Below are 20,616 nucleotides of genomic sequence, written 5' to 3' on the forward strand. Positions count from 1 at the left end.
GGTGTCTCTCAGTCCCTCTCTCTCTCAGAGGGAGATCAGTACACTGACCGGTGTCTCTCAGTCCCTCTTTCTCAGGGGGAGATCTGAACACTGACTGGTGTCTCTCAGTCCCTCTGTATCTGGGGGAGATCTGTACACTAACTGGAGTCTCTCAGTCTCTCTCTCTCAGGGGAGATCTGTACACTGACCGGTGTCTTTCTGTCCCTGTCTCTCCGGCGAGATCTGTACACTGACCGGTCCTCCTCAGTCCCTCTCTCTGTCAGGGGGAGATCTGTGCACTGACTGGGGTCTCTCTGTCCCTCTCTGTCAGGGGGAGATCTGTGCACTGACCGGTGTCTCTCAGTCCCTCTCTCAGGGGAGATCTGTACACTGACCCGTTTCTCTCAGTCCCTCTCTCTGTCAGGGGGAGATCTGTGCACTGACCAGGGTCTCTCTGTCCCTTTCTCTCGGGGGAGATCTGTACACTGACCTGTGTCTCTCACTCCCTCTCTGTTGGAGGGAGATCTGTACACTGACCTGTGTCTCTCATTCCCTCTCTCAGGGGAGATCTGTACACTGACCCGTGTCTCTCAGTCCCTTTCTCTGTCAGGGGGAGATCTGTGCACTGACCGGATCTCTCTGTCCCTCTCTGTCAGGGGGGATCCGTACACTGACCGGGTTCTCTCTGTCCCTCTCTCTCAGGGGAGATCTGCACACTGACCGATGTCTCTCTGTCCCTCTCTGTCAGGGGGAGATCTGCACACTGACCGGGTTCTCTCTGTCCCTCTCTCTCGGTGGAGATCTGTGCCCTGACCGGTGTCTCTCTGTCCCTCTCTCTCACGGAGGTAGGGGGAGAGGAGGTGATCTATACAGTGAACATTTTTTCTCATGATCGTTTGTGGTTTCTGTTCGACCCAGCAGCAGATGCAATTTGTCGGCTCTGCTGTAATCCTTACCGACACAGGTCCCCTGTTGACTCATCGAGAAGCCGTCCTTGCAGGACCCTGCTGTCTGTACGCAGCGGAACGATCCTTCGAGATTGACGCACCTATCGTGGCCGGAGCAGTTGTGAGCCCCTGAGGCGCACTCGTCCACATCTGTCCGATGTGGTGGGGGTAGGGTGCGGGAGTGGGTATGGGGGGAGAGGCGGGGAAGAGTGGTAGGGAAGGGGTATTAAAGATTCAGAGGAAAGAAGAGCATTATTTTCACACGGACATTGTAACAAGCGGTAAAACGTGTTGTCTTGTCCCCAGGCAGCGCATTCCATACCCCACCACACTCAGACCTCTGACATCCACCCCCTCATACTTCCCTCCAATCACCTTAAAATGGTGCCACCTCGCATTAACCATTTCCACCCTGGGATAAAGCTGCTCGCAATGTATCCTAGCCATGCCTTTTATGGTCTTGTACACCCCTATCAAGCCACCTCCCACTTCAAAGAGAAAAGTCCTAACTCATTCAACCTATAAGACAAGCTCTCTAATCCAAGCAGCAGGCTTGTACATCTCCTCTGCACCTTCTCTAAAGCTTCCACATCCTTCCTATAACGAGGAAACCAGAACTCAACACAATACACCAAGTGTGGTCTGACCAGGGTTTTACAGAGCTGCAACATTACCTCACAGCGCTTGGACTCAATCCCCTGATTAATGAAGGCCAGCACACCGTACGCCTTCTTTACCACCTCCTTGACTTTGGGGGATCGATGGAAGTGGACCCCAGGATCCCTCTGTTCCTCCACACTGCTGTCATTAACCCTGTATCCGCCTTCAAATTCACCCTTCTGAAGTGAATCACCTGACACTTTCCCGGGTTAAACTGCATCTGCCACTGCTCAGCCCAGCTCTGCTTTCAGTCTGTGTCCTACAACAGCCTTCCACACAGTCCACAGCCCCACCCACCAACCTTCGTGTCATCTGCAAACTTACTAACCCACCCTTCCACCATCATTCAAGTCATTTATAAAAATCACAAAGAGCAGGGGTCCCAGAACAGATCCCTGTTGAATACCAGTGTCCCCCCACCTCCAGGCAGAATACACTCCTTCAAAAGTACAAAGTTCCAAGCAGGTTTGTTATCAAAATACATCTATTTCAATACACACTACCTTGAGATTCATTTTCTTGCAGGAATTCACAGTGGATCAAAGAAATGTAATAGATTCAAATGCATTCAAGAGCATTCAAAGAAGCAATGCCCTAAAGACGGCGAACTGTGCAAATGCAATAAAGAAATGATTATCACAGAGAACAGGGGTTGTCGAGTCCATAGGTTATGAAATCAAGTCATTGAGGTTCCAGTGACGTCATGGTAACTTAAGTCACTAGCTCCTCCTGAAAAATGCGTATTAAGCCCCATTATCCCATCAAATATAATATTTTTTGAAAAATATTTGAACTCAAAAGAGGAGCAAGAATGGGGAAAAGCAATGGAAAACAAGTGACTCTGCTGAGCCTGCGTCCGAGAGGAGTGCAGCGAGCAGCTCTCCGACCCGAGGCGGCTGCCGGGCCTCGTTCAGGCGAAGCGGCGAGTATCTTCGAAATCCTGAAGGAAATAATGGAGGTCCAGAAAGATATAAAGCAGCAGCTCCGTGATATTAAGGCAGAGCTCGCCAGCGTTAATCAAAAGATAGCAGTGGCAGAGACACGAATCGAGAAGGTGGAAGATCGCGTTCAAAACGTGGAAAGGATACTGAGCAAGACAATCAAAATCATACATCACCAAGAAGGTAAACTGCCTGATCTGGAGGGAAGATCACGGCGGAAAAATATCAGAATCTACAACGTTGCCAAAGGAGCGGAGGGCTCATCTATGATGGAGTTTGTCGGAAAGTTACTGCGGGACGTGCTGGATATTCCCCCGGTTATGAAGCTGGAAGTCGAAAGAGCCCACCGCGCGTTAGTCCCAAAACCTACCCAGGATAGAAAGCCATGCTCAATAATAATTAAACTCCTGCGGTACAGCACCAAGGCACAGATTCTATAAAGGGCCTGGAGTAAGAAGTGTTTTACGACGATAGATTAATATATTTCGACCAAAATTACCCCCTCCACACCCCCCGCGGTCCTGCAGAAACGAAAAGAACACTCTGAAGTAAAGCGAGTACTAAAGCAAAACAAGATTAGATTTCAAACTTCATACCCTGCTAAACTTCGAGTGTTTTATGATAACGGGACGCAGTTGTACCAGACAGTGAAAGAAGCGACTACAGACATGAAAGCCGGGGGTTGCCCGAGACGGGAGGAGGCCGAGAGAAATATATCAGGAAGAGACCGGGAGTTTCCCGAAGACAGTCCTCACCCCCTCCAGAAGAGCCATAAGGTCTGGCTAACTTCAAAAATGTTGAGAAGTGAAACGGAAGCAAAAGTACACTGTGATATACCTATCTCGAGAAATACGTATTATAATGTGGATTTTATATTATTTAGTTGTTATTCTTCATTCGCTCACTTACTCCTTTTTCCCCACCAAAATGAGAATATATATATCTGTACATATATGTGTGTGTGTGTGTGTATATATATAAGGAGTACACAGGGAAATCTTTACTGTGTAATGGATTTGTTCACTGACTTTTATGAATACTGTAGTGGGGACCCTCAATTCACAAGTAGGAGGGTTATCCCGCACAGCTAGGCATTTCCTCCAGCTCAACGCAGAGTCATCTATGAGAGACCTCAGCCTTGGAATCACACGTTCGTTGCCATTTTTGTTGTTATTTGCTTTTCTTGGTTCTTACTTGTTCAGGGAGTAGATCGATTAAGTTTTATTCTAATTTCAATGATACATTGACAGATAAATACAGATGGCTAAGGACAAGGTAAAATTCGTTTCTTTTAATGTCAATGGGCTATCAAATCCAATCAAACGTAAGAGAATTTTACTCATTTTGGAACAACTTGACTCATACTGGGAAAAATGGCTTAACTACATAATGCCTCATAGGCCTGATTTTATTCTCACAAATCAATGAATCTGTTGTTTAAAAAAAAGATCACTCCCTACTTGTACATAGTTCTTTCCTTTTGCTTGTTTTTTCTTTCCACTCTTTTCTATGAGTGTATACCTCAGATAAATGCTTTGTGGAGATTTGTGATATACATGATTATATGATATATAGGTACAATGTCTGAAATACATCTTATGGAAATGTTTGTTTGATGATGAACTTCAATAAAAAAATAAGTTACAAAAAAAAAAGATCAGTTTAGTGTTGGGATGAGTGAAGTTATCCACACTCACTCAGGAGCCATAAGGCATTGGAGCAGAACCAGGCCATTCAAACCATCGACTTTGTGCCATTTACTATCTCTCTCAACCCCATTCTCCTGCCTTCTCCCCGTACCCTTTGATACCCTGACTAATCAAGAACCTATCAACCTCTGCTTTAAGTATACCCAATGACTTGGCCTCCACAGCTGTCTGCAGCGATGAGTTCCACAGATTCACCACCCTCTGGCTAAAGAAACTCCTCCTCATCTCTGTTCTAAAGGGACGTCCCTGTTTTCTGAGGCTGTGCCCTCTGGTCCTGGACTTCCCCCATTAGACTCTCTCCACATCTGCTCTATCTAGGCATTTCAATATTTGGTAGGTTTCAATGAGATGCACACCCCCAATTCCTCAAAAACCAGCGAGCACAGACAGAGTCATCAAACACTCCTCATAAATGAATTAACCCTTTCAGTCCTGCGATTCCCTGGACCCTCTCCAATGCCAGCACGTCTCCTCGTGGACAGGAGGCTTGAAACTCTGACTGCGGTCTGACCAGTCTCCTGTAAAGCCTCAGCATTTCCATTCCTGAACATAGTGGAGTAGTCCTGATTCCCGAATCCAAGTTGCCCTGGATCCCGTGCCTCCCAAATTTCAGAATGGCGGAAGTTTATCACGTTGTGGGAAGGGGACGGCGGGAGCTTTACGAAAGGCTTTGGGGGGGGGGGGGGGGGGCGTGCATTACCTTCACAGGACGTTCCGTCTGCCAGCAGCTGATAACCCGGCAAGCAGGTACACACGTGGGAATGTCCGAACGGAGAGCAGATATGGGAGCAGCGAGCCTGCCCTGGGAACACGACATCAGTCATTAAAAATGCGCTACCCTGCCACGGGGAGGAGGGGGAATGGGAATGAGTCAAACCCCCAACCCACGAAAATCCCCGCTTTCACATTCCGAGGAGGCCCTTCAATTCCCGATAGACAGCGAGGAGGGGGCGAAGAGGGAGGGAGGGCAGGCAGAAGGATGGGGCAAATGGAGGGTTACCACAGGAGGGGCAACGGGGAAGGGGTGGGATTGGGGGACGAGCTGACCTTACCTGCACAGACATCTTCCTCCCCTGGTGACAGACCCCCTTGTCCTCTCTCCCCTCCTCCTCTGCCCGCCTCTGCCAGGGAGAGAGATTCAGTCACTGGCACACAACCATATCATGGCCGAGACGATGGCCCTGGGCTCCACCCCCTCCTGATGGGGGCTGAGTGGGGTAGGGGGTGGGGGAAGATACCTCCTCTTGATTCTGGCTGCCGCACCCACTCAGCCTGAGACACACGAGGGCTCACTAACGGGCTGAGAGGGAGGGGATTTCGCCCAGGGAATGGTGGGGGTCTGGCCAAAGAGCTTCAGGTGACCCCATGCTCAGACCGGACGGCTTGAGTTAGGAGGACAGAGTGGGGCTGATTTCCCTGGAGCGAAGATGGGGGTGGGGGAACTGTACTGGGATGCATTAAATCAAAAGGGGCAAAGGTGAATGGTTGGTCACCACATTTTCCCCTAGTGTAAGGGAGTCTGATAGGGTGGACAAGGTGTATAGGGTGTGCTGGCCTTCATTAATCGGGGGATTGAGTTCAAGAGCTAAGAGGTAATGTTGCAGCTCTATAAAACCCTGGTCAGACCACACTTGGACTGTGTTCAGTTCTGGTCAATTCATTATGGGAAGACTGAGGAAGATTTAGAGAGGGGGCAGAGATTTACCAGGATGCCGCCTGCATTAGAGAGCTCGTCTTATGAGGAGAGGTTGAGCGAGCTTGGTCTTTTCACTTTGGAAAGGAGTATAATGAAAGGTAACTTGATGGAGATGTACAAGATGGTAAGAGTGGAATGAAAGGGTTAATACAAGAGGGCATGTTGATTGGAGGAAAGTTTGGTTTTTTTCACACAGAGTGGTGGGTGTGTAGAGCACCCTGCCAGGGGTGGTGATAGGGGCAGATACTTTAGGGACATTTTAAAGACTCTTAAGACACCTGGATGATAGAAAAATGGAGGGTTATTGGGAGGGAAGGATAGATTAGTCTTAGAGTAAGTAAAAGGGTTAGTACAACATTGTGGGCCGAAAGGTCTGTACTGTGATGTCTGGGTCACACAACCCTGTCCCCATACCGCGGGCCTCCAAATAAACACAGCCCCTTCCCGCGTACCTTCTTGTCCTGCCTACCTCCAGGACGGGCCCCTCCCTCTCCCCTCACCCCCTCACTCACCTTCTGACACTCCCTCCTGCGGCCACCTTGCCTCCCGACGGTTCCCGGTTGAGGAGGTCTTGTCCGGGCGCTGGTCTCCGGAGGGGCGTGGGTCGGCCCGACGGCGGCAGCAGGCAGAGGCGGCCTGCGAACAGGCGGCTCCGAGCCGATGGGGCCAGTCGCAGGGCAGACCGCGAGAGGCCGAATCCAGGCCAAGCCAGCAGCACTTGCAGCAGCGCTAGCAGGGGGAGAGATGGGCTGAGTGGCCAGACATGCCTTGTTCCACCTCTATACCCTTTGCTTTCCAGGCCCAGCCCAGGGCAGGGAGAGAGGGAGTGAGGGGTAGGCTGGAGGTAGAGGGAGGGGGAAGAAACAGGAAATGAGAGGTCGGAGGAAGGGAGGAGGAGGAGGAAAGGAGGGAGGGGCGACAGAGGGGTCAATTTTGTGTTTTATATTTGTAATTAATTTAGATCACTTTGTAGAGATTTGTTGTCACTTTGATACCGGTCTTTTTCTGTTGATCAGTATAAAAAAAACTAATTAAATCCACTGTAACTCAATGTTGTAAAACAATAAAACATGAACATTTCTGGGGGTGGGGGAATACTTTTTATCGGCACTGTACCCTAACTGAACCCCAGCCTGTACAGTACTGGTCGGGACCACAGCCCTGATCACCTCCCCCCGCCCCCCGCCGTGGGCACTGGAGCTGGGGCGAGGTGCGGGGAAGGGGGCTCACCTTAAATGAATCTGATCCGCAGCCTCCTGTCTCATCCCGGAGACAGCGGTCCCCGCTCTGCGCGGCCTCCACGCCCGCCCGGCACCTGGCCTCGTCGAGCGCCGACAGACAGCACAGCTCCTGCAGCTCCCTGGGTGGGTGACCCACAGTCCGGAGCAGAAACACGTCCAGTACAGCGGGGAGAGGCAACACAGACCCGGACACGAGCACACACTCACAGAGCGCGCTCACATGGACACACTCAGACAAGTGAATGGCACACTCAGGCTTATGCGCGCTGAAATTATATTCTCACACACGTATGTCATCGCAAACACTGACATCACACTCACGCGCAGATTTCACACTCAGACGTTACACTGTCACACACCTACATTACCCGCTATTAGACGTAACATGCAGATACACAATCACACACACTGAGACACATAGATCCTCACACACACTGAGACACACACATTCTCACACTCAGACACACACATTCTCGCCGAAACACACTCAAGACTCCCACAGAAACGCAGATCCCCGTGCCAAGACCAAGGGTCTTACAGGAAAATACTCAGATATTCACAGATTCGGAGAGGCGCGCAGACACGCTCACGTACACACAACAGACAAATAAACAGAGATACACCCGGGAACAAGCACCGAGTTCCGAGGGGACACGTACACATTCTTAAACACTGGACTGACAGCTACAAGCAGGGATGCGCAGGTGGACCTCCACACGGATGTGTAGTCGCATGCACACACATTCTGACAGCACCAGTGAAGCGAAGGAATTACCTGCAGAGCTCCGAATCCGCCGGGGGGGCCGACTCCCTGGGGCACTTCCCGTCTGCGGAGGCCCGGCGCCGTCCGGCGGTACAGCAGGAGGTGAGGGACTCCGGGAGTCCGGCTGAGGAGAGGAGGGCACAGGAAAGCTCGGATCGCAAACGACCCGTTTCACTGTCAGCTTCGGAGTACGTACGGGGAGTGAGTGTGAATTCCAATCGGAAAGCGGTGGGAGCCTGGAGCAAGCCCAGAGGCAGCGGTAGAGGCAGATACCATAAGATTTAGGAGCAGAATTAGACCATTCGGCCCATCGAGTCTGCTTCACCATCGCCGATCCATTTGCCTCTCAGCCCTATTCTTCTGCCCTCCCCCTGTAATCGTTCACGCCCTGGCCCATCAGTCTCCATTTTGTACACACACAATGACCTGCGGCAACAGATCCCACAGATTCACCACCGGCTGAAGAAATTCCTCCTCAATTCCGTTCTAAATGAACGTCCTGAGGCCGCGCCCTCCGGTCCTGGACTCCCCCGCCATAGGAGACATCCACAGGAGACTTTCAATGAGATTCCCCCTCATCCTTCCGAATTCCTGCGAGAGTGACTCATACCCCTGAACCACCTCGGAACCCTCTCCAAAGTCGGCACAGACTTTCCAGAGTCAGGGGCCCAAAGCTGCCCACAATACTCCAAGTGAGCCCATGCCGGTACCTTATAAAGCCTCAGCATTAAATCCTTGCTTTTCTGCCTGGTCCTCTCGACACCATATAGGTGGGGATCAAGTGGAGGGGGAGATCTGGGTTCCTTAAGGTTGTTATAGCCGGGGGTGGTAATGGGGACAAGCTCCCACTACCTATTAAATGCCCCCAATGGCGTACGTCTCAAACAGCCTCTGACAACCCTCTAGCCCCTGGCCTTCATGTGTGGCTCAGCAGAACAGTTTCTACTGGCAGGAGAAGGGGCAAAGGCTGGTTAGTGGCGCCTTCAAACCCGTCACTTCGGGCAGACGGGGCTCGTCAGCCGCGGTCGGCAGCTCATCGAAGGAAACTCTGATCTCAAACCTCCGCCACCTTGCCGCTATACCCACTCACGGGGAATGTTCAGGGAGCAAACCCCGAGGGGAAAATCCAGAGCTAGAGTCTCTAATACTCTTCAACGCTGACGGGCAACTCCGCGACGCCGCTGGTGCCGAACTGTATCGGCCTCTGCCGTTCCTTTGGATGCGCGGAGAGGGGGAGCCCGCTACACGGGTAATAGCTTGCTCTCTGTACCGCCCTGCCCTGGCTTGTGTACCTCGTAGACAACTGGGACACAACATCCATAGCTGACCATGACCAGGTCATCGTGCGCAGGCAGAACAGATTTAGCTAAATTAGCAGGGTTCCTAGCACGTACGTTGTGGGCCGAATGGCCTTTTCCTGCGCCGTACGTTCATGTTAAAGGGACAAGCTCAGATGGGAATCTTATTTGGTGCGAACGGGACGTGTTCTGTGCTGTACGAGTTGAGAGACTGTACTTGCTGTAGTTTAGAAGAATGAGGAGGGAGATCGCATTGAATATCAAAAGACTTAGAAAGAGTGGACATTTAAAGGAAGCTTCCTATAGTTGGGAGTCTAGGATCAGAGGGCACTGCCTCAGAATAGAAGGACGTCCCTTTGAAACAGAGATGAGGAGAAATTTCTTTAGCCAGAGGGTGGTGAATCTGTGGAATTCATTGTCGCTGACGGTCGTGGAGGCCGAGTCACTGGGTGTATTTAAAGCGGAGTTTGATAAGTTCTCAATCAGTAAGGGCGTCGAAGGTTATGACACTAAATCAGGGCCGAATGGCCTAGTTCTGCTCCTGCGTCTCATGGAAGGGTGGTTGGGGAGATCCACAGATCCCAGAGTCAGGAAGTTTCTCCTAAACCCAAGGCAAGAGTCGGCCGTGGGTCTCGTGTCCCAGCTGCTTACATGATGCGCAAGCCAGGGCGGTGCAGTATGGAGACCAAGCTGCTGCCCCCTCTCCCCCCTCCACATAGCAGAGACCGATGGAGTTTGGCCCCAGCGGCATCGCAGGAGTTGCCAGTCGGCCTTGAACTCAGCGCAGGACTGTCTTCGGGACTCCGGTTCTGGGCTTTTCCACCAGGTTTATACCTGAAGCTTTCCCCACGAGCGGGTGCAGCCGCAGGGCAGCTGGCGTTTGAGATCAGAGTTTTCCTTCTCCTGGCTCAGCTGCCAACCGCGGCTGACGAGATCCATCTGCCCGAAGCGACTGGCTTTAAGGCGCCAGTAACCGGCCTCCTGTCAACAGAAATGGTTCCACCGGGCTTAGTAGCTGAGACACGTAAAGGTTGTCAGAGGCTATTTGAGACACACACCATTGGGATAGTGAGAGGTCATCCCCACTACCTCCCCCACCTATGACAATCTCAAGGAGTTTATCTAACCCCAGCCCAATCTGATGTCCCTCTCCCCAATCTTCCTCATCAGATGCCTCCTCCTCCTCCAACTGCAACCTCAGCTGACCCTTCAGAAATGATGGAAGGTTTGACCTGGGGTGATCAGGAGTACAGAGAAGGTTCACCAGATTGATTCCTGGGATGGCAGGACTTTCATATGAAGAAAGACTGGATCGACTAGGCTTATACTCACTGGAATTTCGAAGATTGAAGGGGGATCTTATTGAAACGTATAAAATTCTAAAGGGATTGGACAGGCTAGATGCAGGAAGATTGTTTCCGATGTTGGGGAAGTCCAGAACGAGGGGTCACAGTTTAAGGATAAAGGGGAAGCCTTTTAGGACCGAGATGAGGAAAAACTTCTTCACACATAGAGTGGTGAATCTGTGGAATTCTCTGCCACAGGAAACAGTTGAGGCCGGTTCATTGGTTATATTTAAGAGGAAGTTAGATATGGCCCTTGTGGCTAAAGGGATCGGGGGTATGGAGAGAAAGCAGGTACAGGGTTCTGAGTTGGATGATCAGCCATGATCATACTGAATGGCGGTGCAGGCCGAAGGGCCTACTCCTGCACCTATTTTCTATGTTTCTGTGTTTCTATGATCCCACCAGAGGCAGGCTCCGCACTCTCATTTCCTACCCTTTGCGGTATGAATGAGCCCCAGCTTAATGTGGCTGTCGCAGAGACAATCCAGGAGTAAAAGCCAGCCTCCCCAGTCCCCCGTTACCTCTCTCACGGGAGACTGCCACCTGGGCAGGGTCTGCCTGCTTCTTCTCCAGCCTCGTCTCCTCCCCGTCTGCTCTGGCCGTCACCTTGGAATCTGCGGCTGGAAACACACGGTCAGCTCACCCCGACCCCTTTGTTACGAATGTCTCTCTCCTTCCCTCCCCACACCCCATCCCCCTCAGCGGCCGCCCTTTCTGCCTCTCCGCCCCACAGAACAACACAGCACAGACCCTTCGGCCGTTGATATTGAGTCGATCCTTCAGCCTACTCCCAAACCAACCTAACCCTTCCCTCCCACAGAGCACTCCATTTTCTATCTTAGCTGCCTGAATAAGAGGCTTCTAAATGACCCTAATGTATCTGCCTTTACCACCATCGTGTTCCATGCAAACACCAGTCTCTGTGTGAATAATAAAAACCACCTCTGACATCCTCTTCCCCGATCACTTTAGAATTATTCCCCCTGATATTAGACATATCCTCCCTGGGAAAGCGTCTCTGCTATCTTTTCTATTCTATCAAGTCACCTCTCGCCCTCCGTCACTCCAAAGAGAAAAGTCCCGGCTCACTCAACCTCTCCTCTTTTAAGACCTGCTCTCTAATCCAGACTGCATCCTGGTGAATCCCCTCTGCACCCTCTCTAATACAGACAGCATCCTGGTGAATCCCCTCTGCACCCTCTCTAATCCAGAGAGCGTCCTGGTGAATCTCCTCTGCACCCTCTCTAATCCTGGCAGCATCCTGGTGAATCTCCTCTGCACCCTCTCTAATCCAGGCAGCGTCCTGGTGAATCTCCTCTGCACCCTCTCTAACCCGGGCAGCATCCTGGTGAATCTCCTCTGCACCCTCTCTAATCCCGGGCAGCATCCTGGTGAATCTCCTCTGCACCCTCTCTAATCCCGGCAGCACCCAGGTGAATCTCCACTGCACCCTCTCTAATCCAGGCAGCGTCCTGGTGAATCTCCTCTGCACCCTCTCTAATCCAGACAGCATCCTGGTGAATCCCCTCTGCACCCTCTCTAATCCCGGCAGCATCCTGGTGAATCCCCTCTGCACCCTCTCTAATCCCGGCAGCATCCTGGTGAATCCCCTCTGCACCCTCTCTAATCCCGGCAGCATCCTGGTGAATCCCCTCTGCACCCTCTCTAATCCCGGCAGCATCCTGGTGAATCTCCTCTGCACCCTCTCTAATCCCGGCAGCATCCTGGTGAATCTCCTCTGCACCCTCTCTAATCCCGGCAGCATCCTGGTGAATCTCCTCTGCATCCTCTCTAATCCCGGCAGCATCCTGGTGAATCCCCTCTGCACCCTCTCTAATCCCTGCAGCATCCTGGTGAATCTCCTCTGCACCCTCTCTAATCCCGGCAGCATCCTGGTGAATCCCCTCTGCACCCTCTCTAATCCCGGCAGCATCCTGGTGAATCTCCTCTGCACCCTCTCTAATCCCGGCAGCATCCTGGTGAATCTCCTCTGCACCCTCTCTAATCCCGGCAGCATCCTGGTGAATCCCCTCTGCACCCTCTCTAATCCCTGCAGCATCCTGGTGAATCTCCTCTGCACCCTCTCTAATCCCGGCAGCATCCTGGTGAATCCCCTCTGCACCCTCTCTAATCCCGGCAGCATCCTGGTGAATCTCCTCTGCACCCTCTCTAATCCCGGCAGCATCCTGGTGAATCTCCTCTGCACCCTCTCTAATCCCGGCAGCATCCTGGTGAATCTCCTCTGCACCCTCTCTAATCCAGGCAGCATCCTGGTGAATCTCCTCTGCACCCTCTCGAACCCGGGCAGCATCCTGGTGAATCTCCTCTGCACCCTCTCTAATCCCGGCAGCATCCTGGTGAATCTCCTCTGCACCCTCTCTAATCCCGGCAGCATCCTGGTGAATCTCCTCTGCACCCTCTCTAATCCCGGCAGCATCCTGGTGAATCTCCTCTGCACCCTCTCTAATCCCGGCAGCATCCTGGTGAATCTCCTCTGCACCCTCTCTAATCCCGGCAGCATCCTGGTGAATCTACTCTGCACCCTCTCTAATCCCGGCAGCATCCTGGTGAATCTCCTCTGCACCCTCTCTAATCCAGGCAGCATCCTGGTGAATCTCCTCTGCACCCTCTCGAACCCGGGCAGCATCCTGGTGAATCTCCTCTGCACCCTCTCTAAAGCTTCCACATCCTTCCTAACATAAGGCGGCCAGATACTCCCAAGTGTTGTCTAACCGGGCTTTTTTGAGCTGCCCTCTCTCCAAAATCTTCTCCCTCCCACCCCAACTCTTGAGTTAATACCCATCTAATTGTGTCCCCCATTAATTTCTCTTAATGAATTCCCAATACTCTCTATAAGGACACCCTCCCCCCAATTCTGGACAACGCCTGTCCCTTCTTGTGCCCCTTCACCGCCCCTCTGTAATTACAAACTTAAGCCTCACCTTACAAAATCTTCTCCCTATCCTTCCTTGCCCTCACCTCCACCAGACGTCACCCGTATGTAATCATGTGAACCCCCCCCCCCGTGTTTCCCTATTTCTTCATCCCTTCCTGCACAATACTCTTTTAATTAGCACTCTCTTCCCCTCCTTCCATTGTGTATTCTGTATTCACAATTCATTCCCTCCATTCATCTCTCTAATGGTGCCCCTCCCACAACATCCAGAATCTTCTCCACACAACCCCCCCATCGGTCTTGACACCCGTCCATAATAATAACCTTCAACCACGTCTTCTCCGCACTCACCTCCAGCCGCCTCAGCTGCCGGCTGCCTCTGGTCACTGGGGACCGGCCCATCATCGCCCCGTTGGCCCCTGCAGCCGTGGTCCGAGGCACAGGAGAAGGAGCCAGAGGCGAGACAATGGCACAGGGTGCAGGGGTCGGGTCGGAAAGAGTGCCCGACGGGATGGAGCCGCCCTCCGCTGAAGCAGCCCAGCAGGGCGCACCTGGGGCAGCCACCCCGGGGACGGTGGACCCGGGCGCAGTTTTGGGGAAGAGGGAGACAGGGGACGGGGCTGTCGCAGGCGAGTTCGCCCCCTTCCTCCGGGCACCGGCAGAACGCGCCGCGGGAGCCAGAAGGGAAGGACGCGCCGGCGGGGACAGTCCCCCACTGAAAGCCAGCCCGCAGGCACTCGTAATAGGCGAGGCCCCGGCAGGGGCAGCCCCTCTGCAGGCAGCGGGAGCAGCACTCGCCGTCCTCCAGCTTCTCCTCAATGCAGCCCTGCAGTTCTGCGCACTCCACCCCTGTGCAGTCCAGCCCCGCCTGGGCCGACGACAGGGCTAAGGCGGCGCACAGGAAGATCCCACTGCGCAAGGAGCTCATTGTTTGGTTCCAGGAGGGGATCTGCAGGGAGAGAGAAGAAGATTGTCACAAACAGTCCCAGAGAGAAATTCCCTCCACACCGACCCATCACACACTCCCGGGGTCAGACACAGAGTGAACCTCCCACCACACCGTCCCATCTCACACTCCCGGGGTCAGACACAGAGTGAACCTCCCACCACACCGTCCCATCTCACACTCCCGGGGTCAGACACAGAGTGAGGCTCCCCCCACACCGACCCATCACACACTCCCGGGGTCAGACACAGAGTGAGGCTCCCCCCACACCGACCCATCACACACTCCCGGGGTCAGACACAGAGTGAATCTCCCTCCACACTGTCCCATCTCACACTCCCGGGGTCAGACACAGAGTGAGGCTCCCCCCACACCGACCCATCACACACTCCCGGGGTCAGACACAGAGTGAAACTCCCCCCACACCGACCCATCACACTCTCCCAGGGTCAGGACTAGAGATCACTGTTATGTTTAGTAAGTTCTAAACATTAAAGTAATTTAGAGGAAGACACAACAGTCGGAAAATGCAGGTATAACCTCGTTTATTTTAAGCGAGGCACGCACCTATCACGCGGCAGCGCGATGACGTATAGAATTCGCATATTTATATGTATAAACTGTAATGAATTACTTAAAGAACAAGATTACTTAATCAACCAGCATATAGACAAGATTACTCAAATATCTGCGATATTAAATTCACAACGCTCCCTTTCAGTAACTATAAACTCCAACTGAGTAGTGAAGCATCTCAACTATTTATATAGTATACTGTGGCGACCCATTTCCTGGCACATCCGAACCGGCTCACAATTAGCCAGCGTTCCGGCTAAGGAAGATAGCCTACGGGGGTTTGCGAGCACAGAGGTTTGGAGCCTCTGCGCCACGGGGGGCAGGTTGAGGGAGGCTTCAAAGTGAGGCTGGGGATTTCGAATAAAGTTTTTCCTTCGACTGCAGTTACCGACTCCGTGTCGTAATTTTAGCGCTGCTTGTAGCACACCGCTACAATTGGTGACCCCGACGGTCCAAACGATTTTTGGACCAGAAATGACCGACGCCGCCTCTATTCATGCGGTTTCGTTGAAACTGCCGGGTTTCTGGACACAGCGCCAGGACCTATGGTTCCAGCAAGCCGAAGCCCAATTCCACGTTCGCCAGATCACCTCAGAAGACACCCGCTACTACTAAGTGGTGAGTTCCCTCGACCAGGACACAGCGGCCCAGGTCGCGGAGTTCGTACAGTCGCCCCCGGCAGACGGCAAGTACACGGAATTCAAAGCCCTGCTCCTCAGGACTTTCGGACTCTCACGGCGCGAGCGGGCTGCCCGTTTACTGCACCTGGATGGCTTGGGCGACAGACCTCCATCGGCTTTAATGAATGAGATGTTGTCTCTGGCCGACGGACACACATGCCTCATGTTTGAGCAGGCATTCCTGGAGCAGCTGCCCGAGGACATACGCCTGCTGCTGTCCGACGCGGATTTCAGTGACCCCCGGAAGGTGGCAGCCCGGGCGGACTTGCTGTGGAACGCCAAAAAGGTGAGCGGGGCGTCCATCGCACAGATCACCCAGCCACGCTCCCAGCAGCAAACCAGTCCAGGCCCGGCCGCAGAGCCCGCTAACCCCCGGCCCAATGAACACTGGTGCTTCTACCACCAGCGGTGGGGTGCAGAAGCCCACCGTTGTCGCCCGCCCTGCAAGTTCCCGGGAAACGCCAGGGCCAGCCGCCGCTGATGGCTACGGCGGCTGGCCATCGGGATAGCCTCCTGTATGTGTGGGACAGAAGGTCGGGTCGCCGGTTTTTGGTCGACACTGGTGCCGAGATCAGCGTTTTACCTCCGACGAGTTACGACACCCGCAGAAGGGCACCGGGTCCCCCCCTGAGGGCCGTGAACGGCAGCACAGTAAGGACCTATGGCACCCGTCAGGTGCAGCTACAGTTCGGCTCCAGCCAGTTCACGTGGGACTTTACACTGGCCGCCGTAGCCCAACCGCTTCTGGGTGCGGATTTTTTGCGGGCTCACAGCCTACTGGTCGACCTGCCCAGGAAGAGACTGGTCCACGCCGGGACCTTTCAGACGTTCTCCCTGGGTGCAGCCCGGTTGCCAGCCCCTCACCTCGGCTCCATCACGCTGTCCGACAACGACTTCACCAGGGTCCTGGCGGATTTCCCATCGGTTCCGGCACCGCAGTTCACGGCAGCCATGCCCCGACACGGCGTACAGCACCACATCCCGACCCAGGGACCACCCCTCCACGCCCGTGCTCGGCGGCTCCCCCCGGACAAGCTCCGACTGGCGAAGGAGGAGTTCCAGAGGATGGAGGAATTGGGGATCATCCGGCGGTCTGACAGCCCATGGGCCTCCCCCCTGCACATGGTGCCCAAAGCGACGGGAGGCTGGAGACCGTGCGGCGACTACCGCAGGCTGAACGAGGCTACAACACCGGACCGCTACCCTGTGCCGCACATTCAGGACTTTGCAGCAACCCTGCACGGCGCACGGATCTTCTCCAAGGTAGACCTCGTCCGGGGATACCATCAAATCCCGATGCATCCTGACGACGTCCCCAAAACGGCTCTCATCACTCCGCTCGGCCTTTTTGAGTTCCTCCGCATGCCGTTCGGCCTAAAGAATGCCGCACAGACATTCCAGCGGTTAATGGACGCGGTGGGACGGGACCTGGACTTCGCATTCATCTATTTGGACGACATCCTCATAGCCAGCAGCAGTCGTCAGGAGCATCTGTCCCACCTCCGTCAACTCTATGCCCGACTGAGTGAGTATGGTCTTACAATCAACCCCGCCAAATGCCAGTTCGGACTCGATACCATTGACTTCCTGGGCCACAGGATTACTAAAGACGGGGCAACCCCTCTGCCCGCTAAGGTAGATGCGGTCCGCCTCTTTCCCCGACCCACCACGATCAAAGGCCTTCAGGAATTCGTAGGTATGGTCAATTTCTACCACCGCTTCCTCCCTTCAGCTGCCCGGATCATGCGCCCCCTGTTCGCCCTGATGTCGGGTCCGAGCAAGGACATTACCTGGGACGAGGAATCCGCCGCCGCTTTCGTTCAAACGAAGGAAGCTTTGGCGAATGCCGCAATGCTAGTACATCCCAGAATGGACGCCCCTACCGCCCTCACAGTGGACGCATCCAACACGGCAGTCGGTGGGGTGCTGGAGCAACTCATCGCAGGTCGCTGACAACCCCTGGCGTTTTTCAGCAAACACCTGCGGCCACCCGAGCTCAAGTACAGTGCTTCCGACCGAGAACTGTTGGCGCTCTACCTGGCAATCCGGCATTTCAGGTACTTCCTAGAAGGTCGGCCCTTCACCGCGTTCACGGACCACAAACCGCATACCTTTGCGTTTACGAAAGCGTCCGACCCCTGGTCGTCCCGCCAGCAACGCCACCTGTCCTACATCTCTGAATACACGACGGATGTCCGGCACGTCTCGGGTAGGGACAATAACCATATAACCATATAACAATCACAGCACGGAAACAGGCCATCTTGGCCCTCCTGGTCCGTGCCGAACCCTTAATCTCACCTAGTCCCACCTACCCGCACTCAGCCCATAACCCTCCACTCCTTTCCTGTCCATATACCTATCCAATTTTACCTTAAATGACACAACTGAACTGGCCTCTACTACTTCTACAGGAAGCTCATTCCACACAGCTATCACTCTTTGAGTAAAGAAATACCCCCTCATGTTTCCCTTAAACTTCTGCCCCCTAACTCTCAAATCATGTCCTCTAGTTTGAATCTCCCCTACTCTCAATGGAAACAGCCTGTTCACGTCAACTCTATCTATCCCTCTCAAAATTTTAAATACCTCGATCAAATCCCCCCTCAACCTTCTACGCTCCAATGAATAGAGACCTAACTTGTTCAACCTTTCTCTGTAACTTAAGTGCTGAAACCCAGGTAACATCCTAGTAAATCGTCTCTGCACTCTCTCTAATTTATTGATATCTTTCCTATAATTCGGTGACCAGAACTGCACACAATACTCCAAATTTGGCCTTACCAATGCCTTGTACAACTTTAGCATTACATCCCAACTTCTGTACTCAATGCTTTGATTTATAAAGGCCAGTGTTCCAAAAGCCCTCTTCACCACCCTATCTACATGAGACTCCACTTTCAGGGAACTATGCACAGTTATTCCTAGATCTCTCTGTTCCTCTGCATTCCTCAATGCCCTACCATTTACTCTGTATGTTCTATTTGGATTATTCCTGCCAAAATGTAGAACCTCACACTTCTCAGCATTAAACTCCATCTGCCAACGTTCAGCCCATTCTTCTAACCGGCATAAATCTCCCTGCAAGCTTTGAAAATCCATCTCATTATCCACAACACCTCCTACCTTAGTATCATCGGCATACTTACTAATCCAATTTACCACCCCATCATCCAGATCATTTATGTATATTACAAACAACATTGGGCCCAAAACAGATCCCTGAGGCACCCCGCTAGTCACTAGCCTCCATACCGATAAACGATTATCCTCCACTACTCTCTGGCATCTTCCATCTAGCCATTGTTGAATCCATTTTATTACTCCAGCATTAATACCTAACGACTGAACCTTCTTAACTAACCTTCCATGTGGAACTTTGTCAAAGGCTTTGCTGAAGTCCATATAGACGACATCCACTGCCTTACCCTCGTCAAAATTCCTCGTAACTTCTTCAAAAAATTTAATAAGGTTTGTCAAACATGACCTTCCACGCACAAATCCATGCTGGCTACTCCTAATCAGATCCCGTCTATCCAGATAATTATTAATACTATCTCTAAGAATACTTTCCATTAATTTACCCACCACTGATGTCAAACTGACAGGTCTATAATTGCTAGGCTTCCTTCTAGAACCCTTTTTAAACAATGGAACCACATGAGCAATACGCCAATCCTCCGGCACAATCCCCGTTTCTAATGACATATTAAAGATCTCCGTCAGTGCTCCTGCTATTTCTACACAAACTTCCCTCAAGGTCCTGGGGAATATCCTGTCAGGATCCGGAGATTTATCCACTTTTAAATTTCTTAGAAGCGCCAGTACCTCCACCTCTTTAATTGTCATAGGTTCCATAACTTCCTTACTTGTTTCCCACACCTTAGACAATTCAATATCCTTCTCCTTAGTGAATACCGAAGAGAAGAAATCATTCAAAATCTCTCCCATCTCCCTCGGTTCCACACATAGCTGACCACTCTGATTCTCTAAGGGGCCAATTTTAACCCTCACCATCCTCTTGTTTTTAATATAACTGTAGAAACCTTTCGGATTTACTTTCACCTTATTTGCCAAACCAACCTCGTATCTTCTTTTAGCTTTTCTAATCTCTTTCTTAAGATTCCTTTTACATTCTTTATATTCCTCGAGCAATTCCTTTACTCCATGCTGCCTATATCTATTGTAGACATCCCTCTTTTTCTGAACCAAATTTCTAATATCCCTTGAAAACCATGGTGCTCTCAAACCTTTAACCTTTCCTTTCACCCTAACAGGAACATAAAGATTCTGTACCCTCATAATTTCACCCTTAAATGACCTCCATTTCTCTATTACATCCTTCCCATAAAACAACTTGACCCAATCCACTCTCTCTAAATCCCTTCGCATCCCCTCAAAGTTAGCCTTTCTCCAATCAAAAATCTCAACTCTAGGTCCAGTCCTGTCCTTCTCCATAATTATATTGAAGCTAATGCTATTGTGATCACTGGACCCGAAGTGCTCCCCAACACATACATCTGTCAGCTGACCTATCGCATTCCCTAACGGGAGATCCAACACTGCCCCATCTCTAGTCGGTACTTCTATGTATTGTTGCAAAAACTATCCTGCACACATTTCACAAACTCTAAACCATCCAGCCCTTTTGCAGAATGAGCTTCCCAGTCTACGTGTGGAAAATTAAAATCTCCCACAATCACCACCTTGTGTTTACTACAAATATCTGCTATCTCCTTACACATTTGCTCTTCCAACTCACACGCCCCATTAGGTGGCCTATAATACACTCCTATCAGTGTTACTGCACCTTTCCCATTCTTCAATTCCACCCAAATGGCCTCCCTAGAGGAGCTCTCTAATCTATCCTTCCAAAGCACCGCCATAAGATTTTCTCGGACAAGCAGTGCAACACCTCCTCCTCTGGCCCCTCCTACT

The 20,616-nt window shown here is 52.1% G+C and overlaps 1 protein-coding gene across 1 annotated transcript in view; it reads right to left on the reverse strand.

The window, feature by feature from the left end:
- Positions 1-816: 816 nt before the first annotated feature.
- LOC132380749 (fibulin-2-like) overlaps positions 817-20,616 on the reverse strand; it is a 28,065-nt gene continuing 8,265 nt past the window's right edge. Inside the window, exons 2-9 of the mRNA XM_059949740.1 lie at positions 13,828-14,425; positions 11,102-11,200; positions 7,949-8,060; positions 7,163-7,292; positions 6,445-6,661; positions 5,289-5,357; positions 4,937-5,038; positions 817-1,076 (exon numbers count right to left, since the gene is read on the reverse strand). Coding sequence (XP_059805723.1) covers positions 817-1,076; positions 4,937-5,038; positions 5,289-5,357; positions 6,445-6,661; positions 7,163-7,292; positions 7,949-8,060; positions 11,102-11,200; positions 13,828-14,404 — 1,566 coding nt within the window. The 5' untranslated portion in view covers positions 14,405-14,425. The remainder of the gene's footprint in view (positions 1,077-4,936; positions 5,039-5,288; positions 5,358-6,444; positions 6,662-7,162; positions 7,293-7,948; positions 8,061-11,101; positions 11,201-13,827; positions 14,426-20,616) is intronic.

This window comes from Hypanus sabinus, chromosome 24 (assembly GCF_030144855.1).
Source record: "Hypanus sabinus isolate sHypSab1 chromosome 24, sHypSab1.hap1, whole genome shotgun sequence".
Classification (NCBI taxonomy): domain Eukaryota; kingdom Metazoa; phylum Chordata; class Chondrichthyes; order Myliobatiformes; family Dasyatidae; genus Hypanus; species Hypanus sabinus.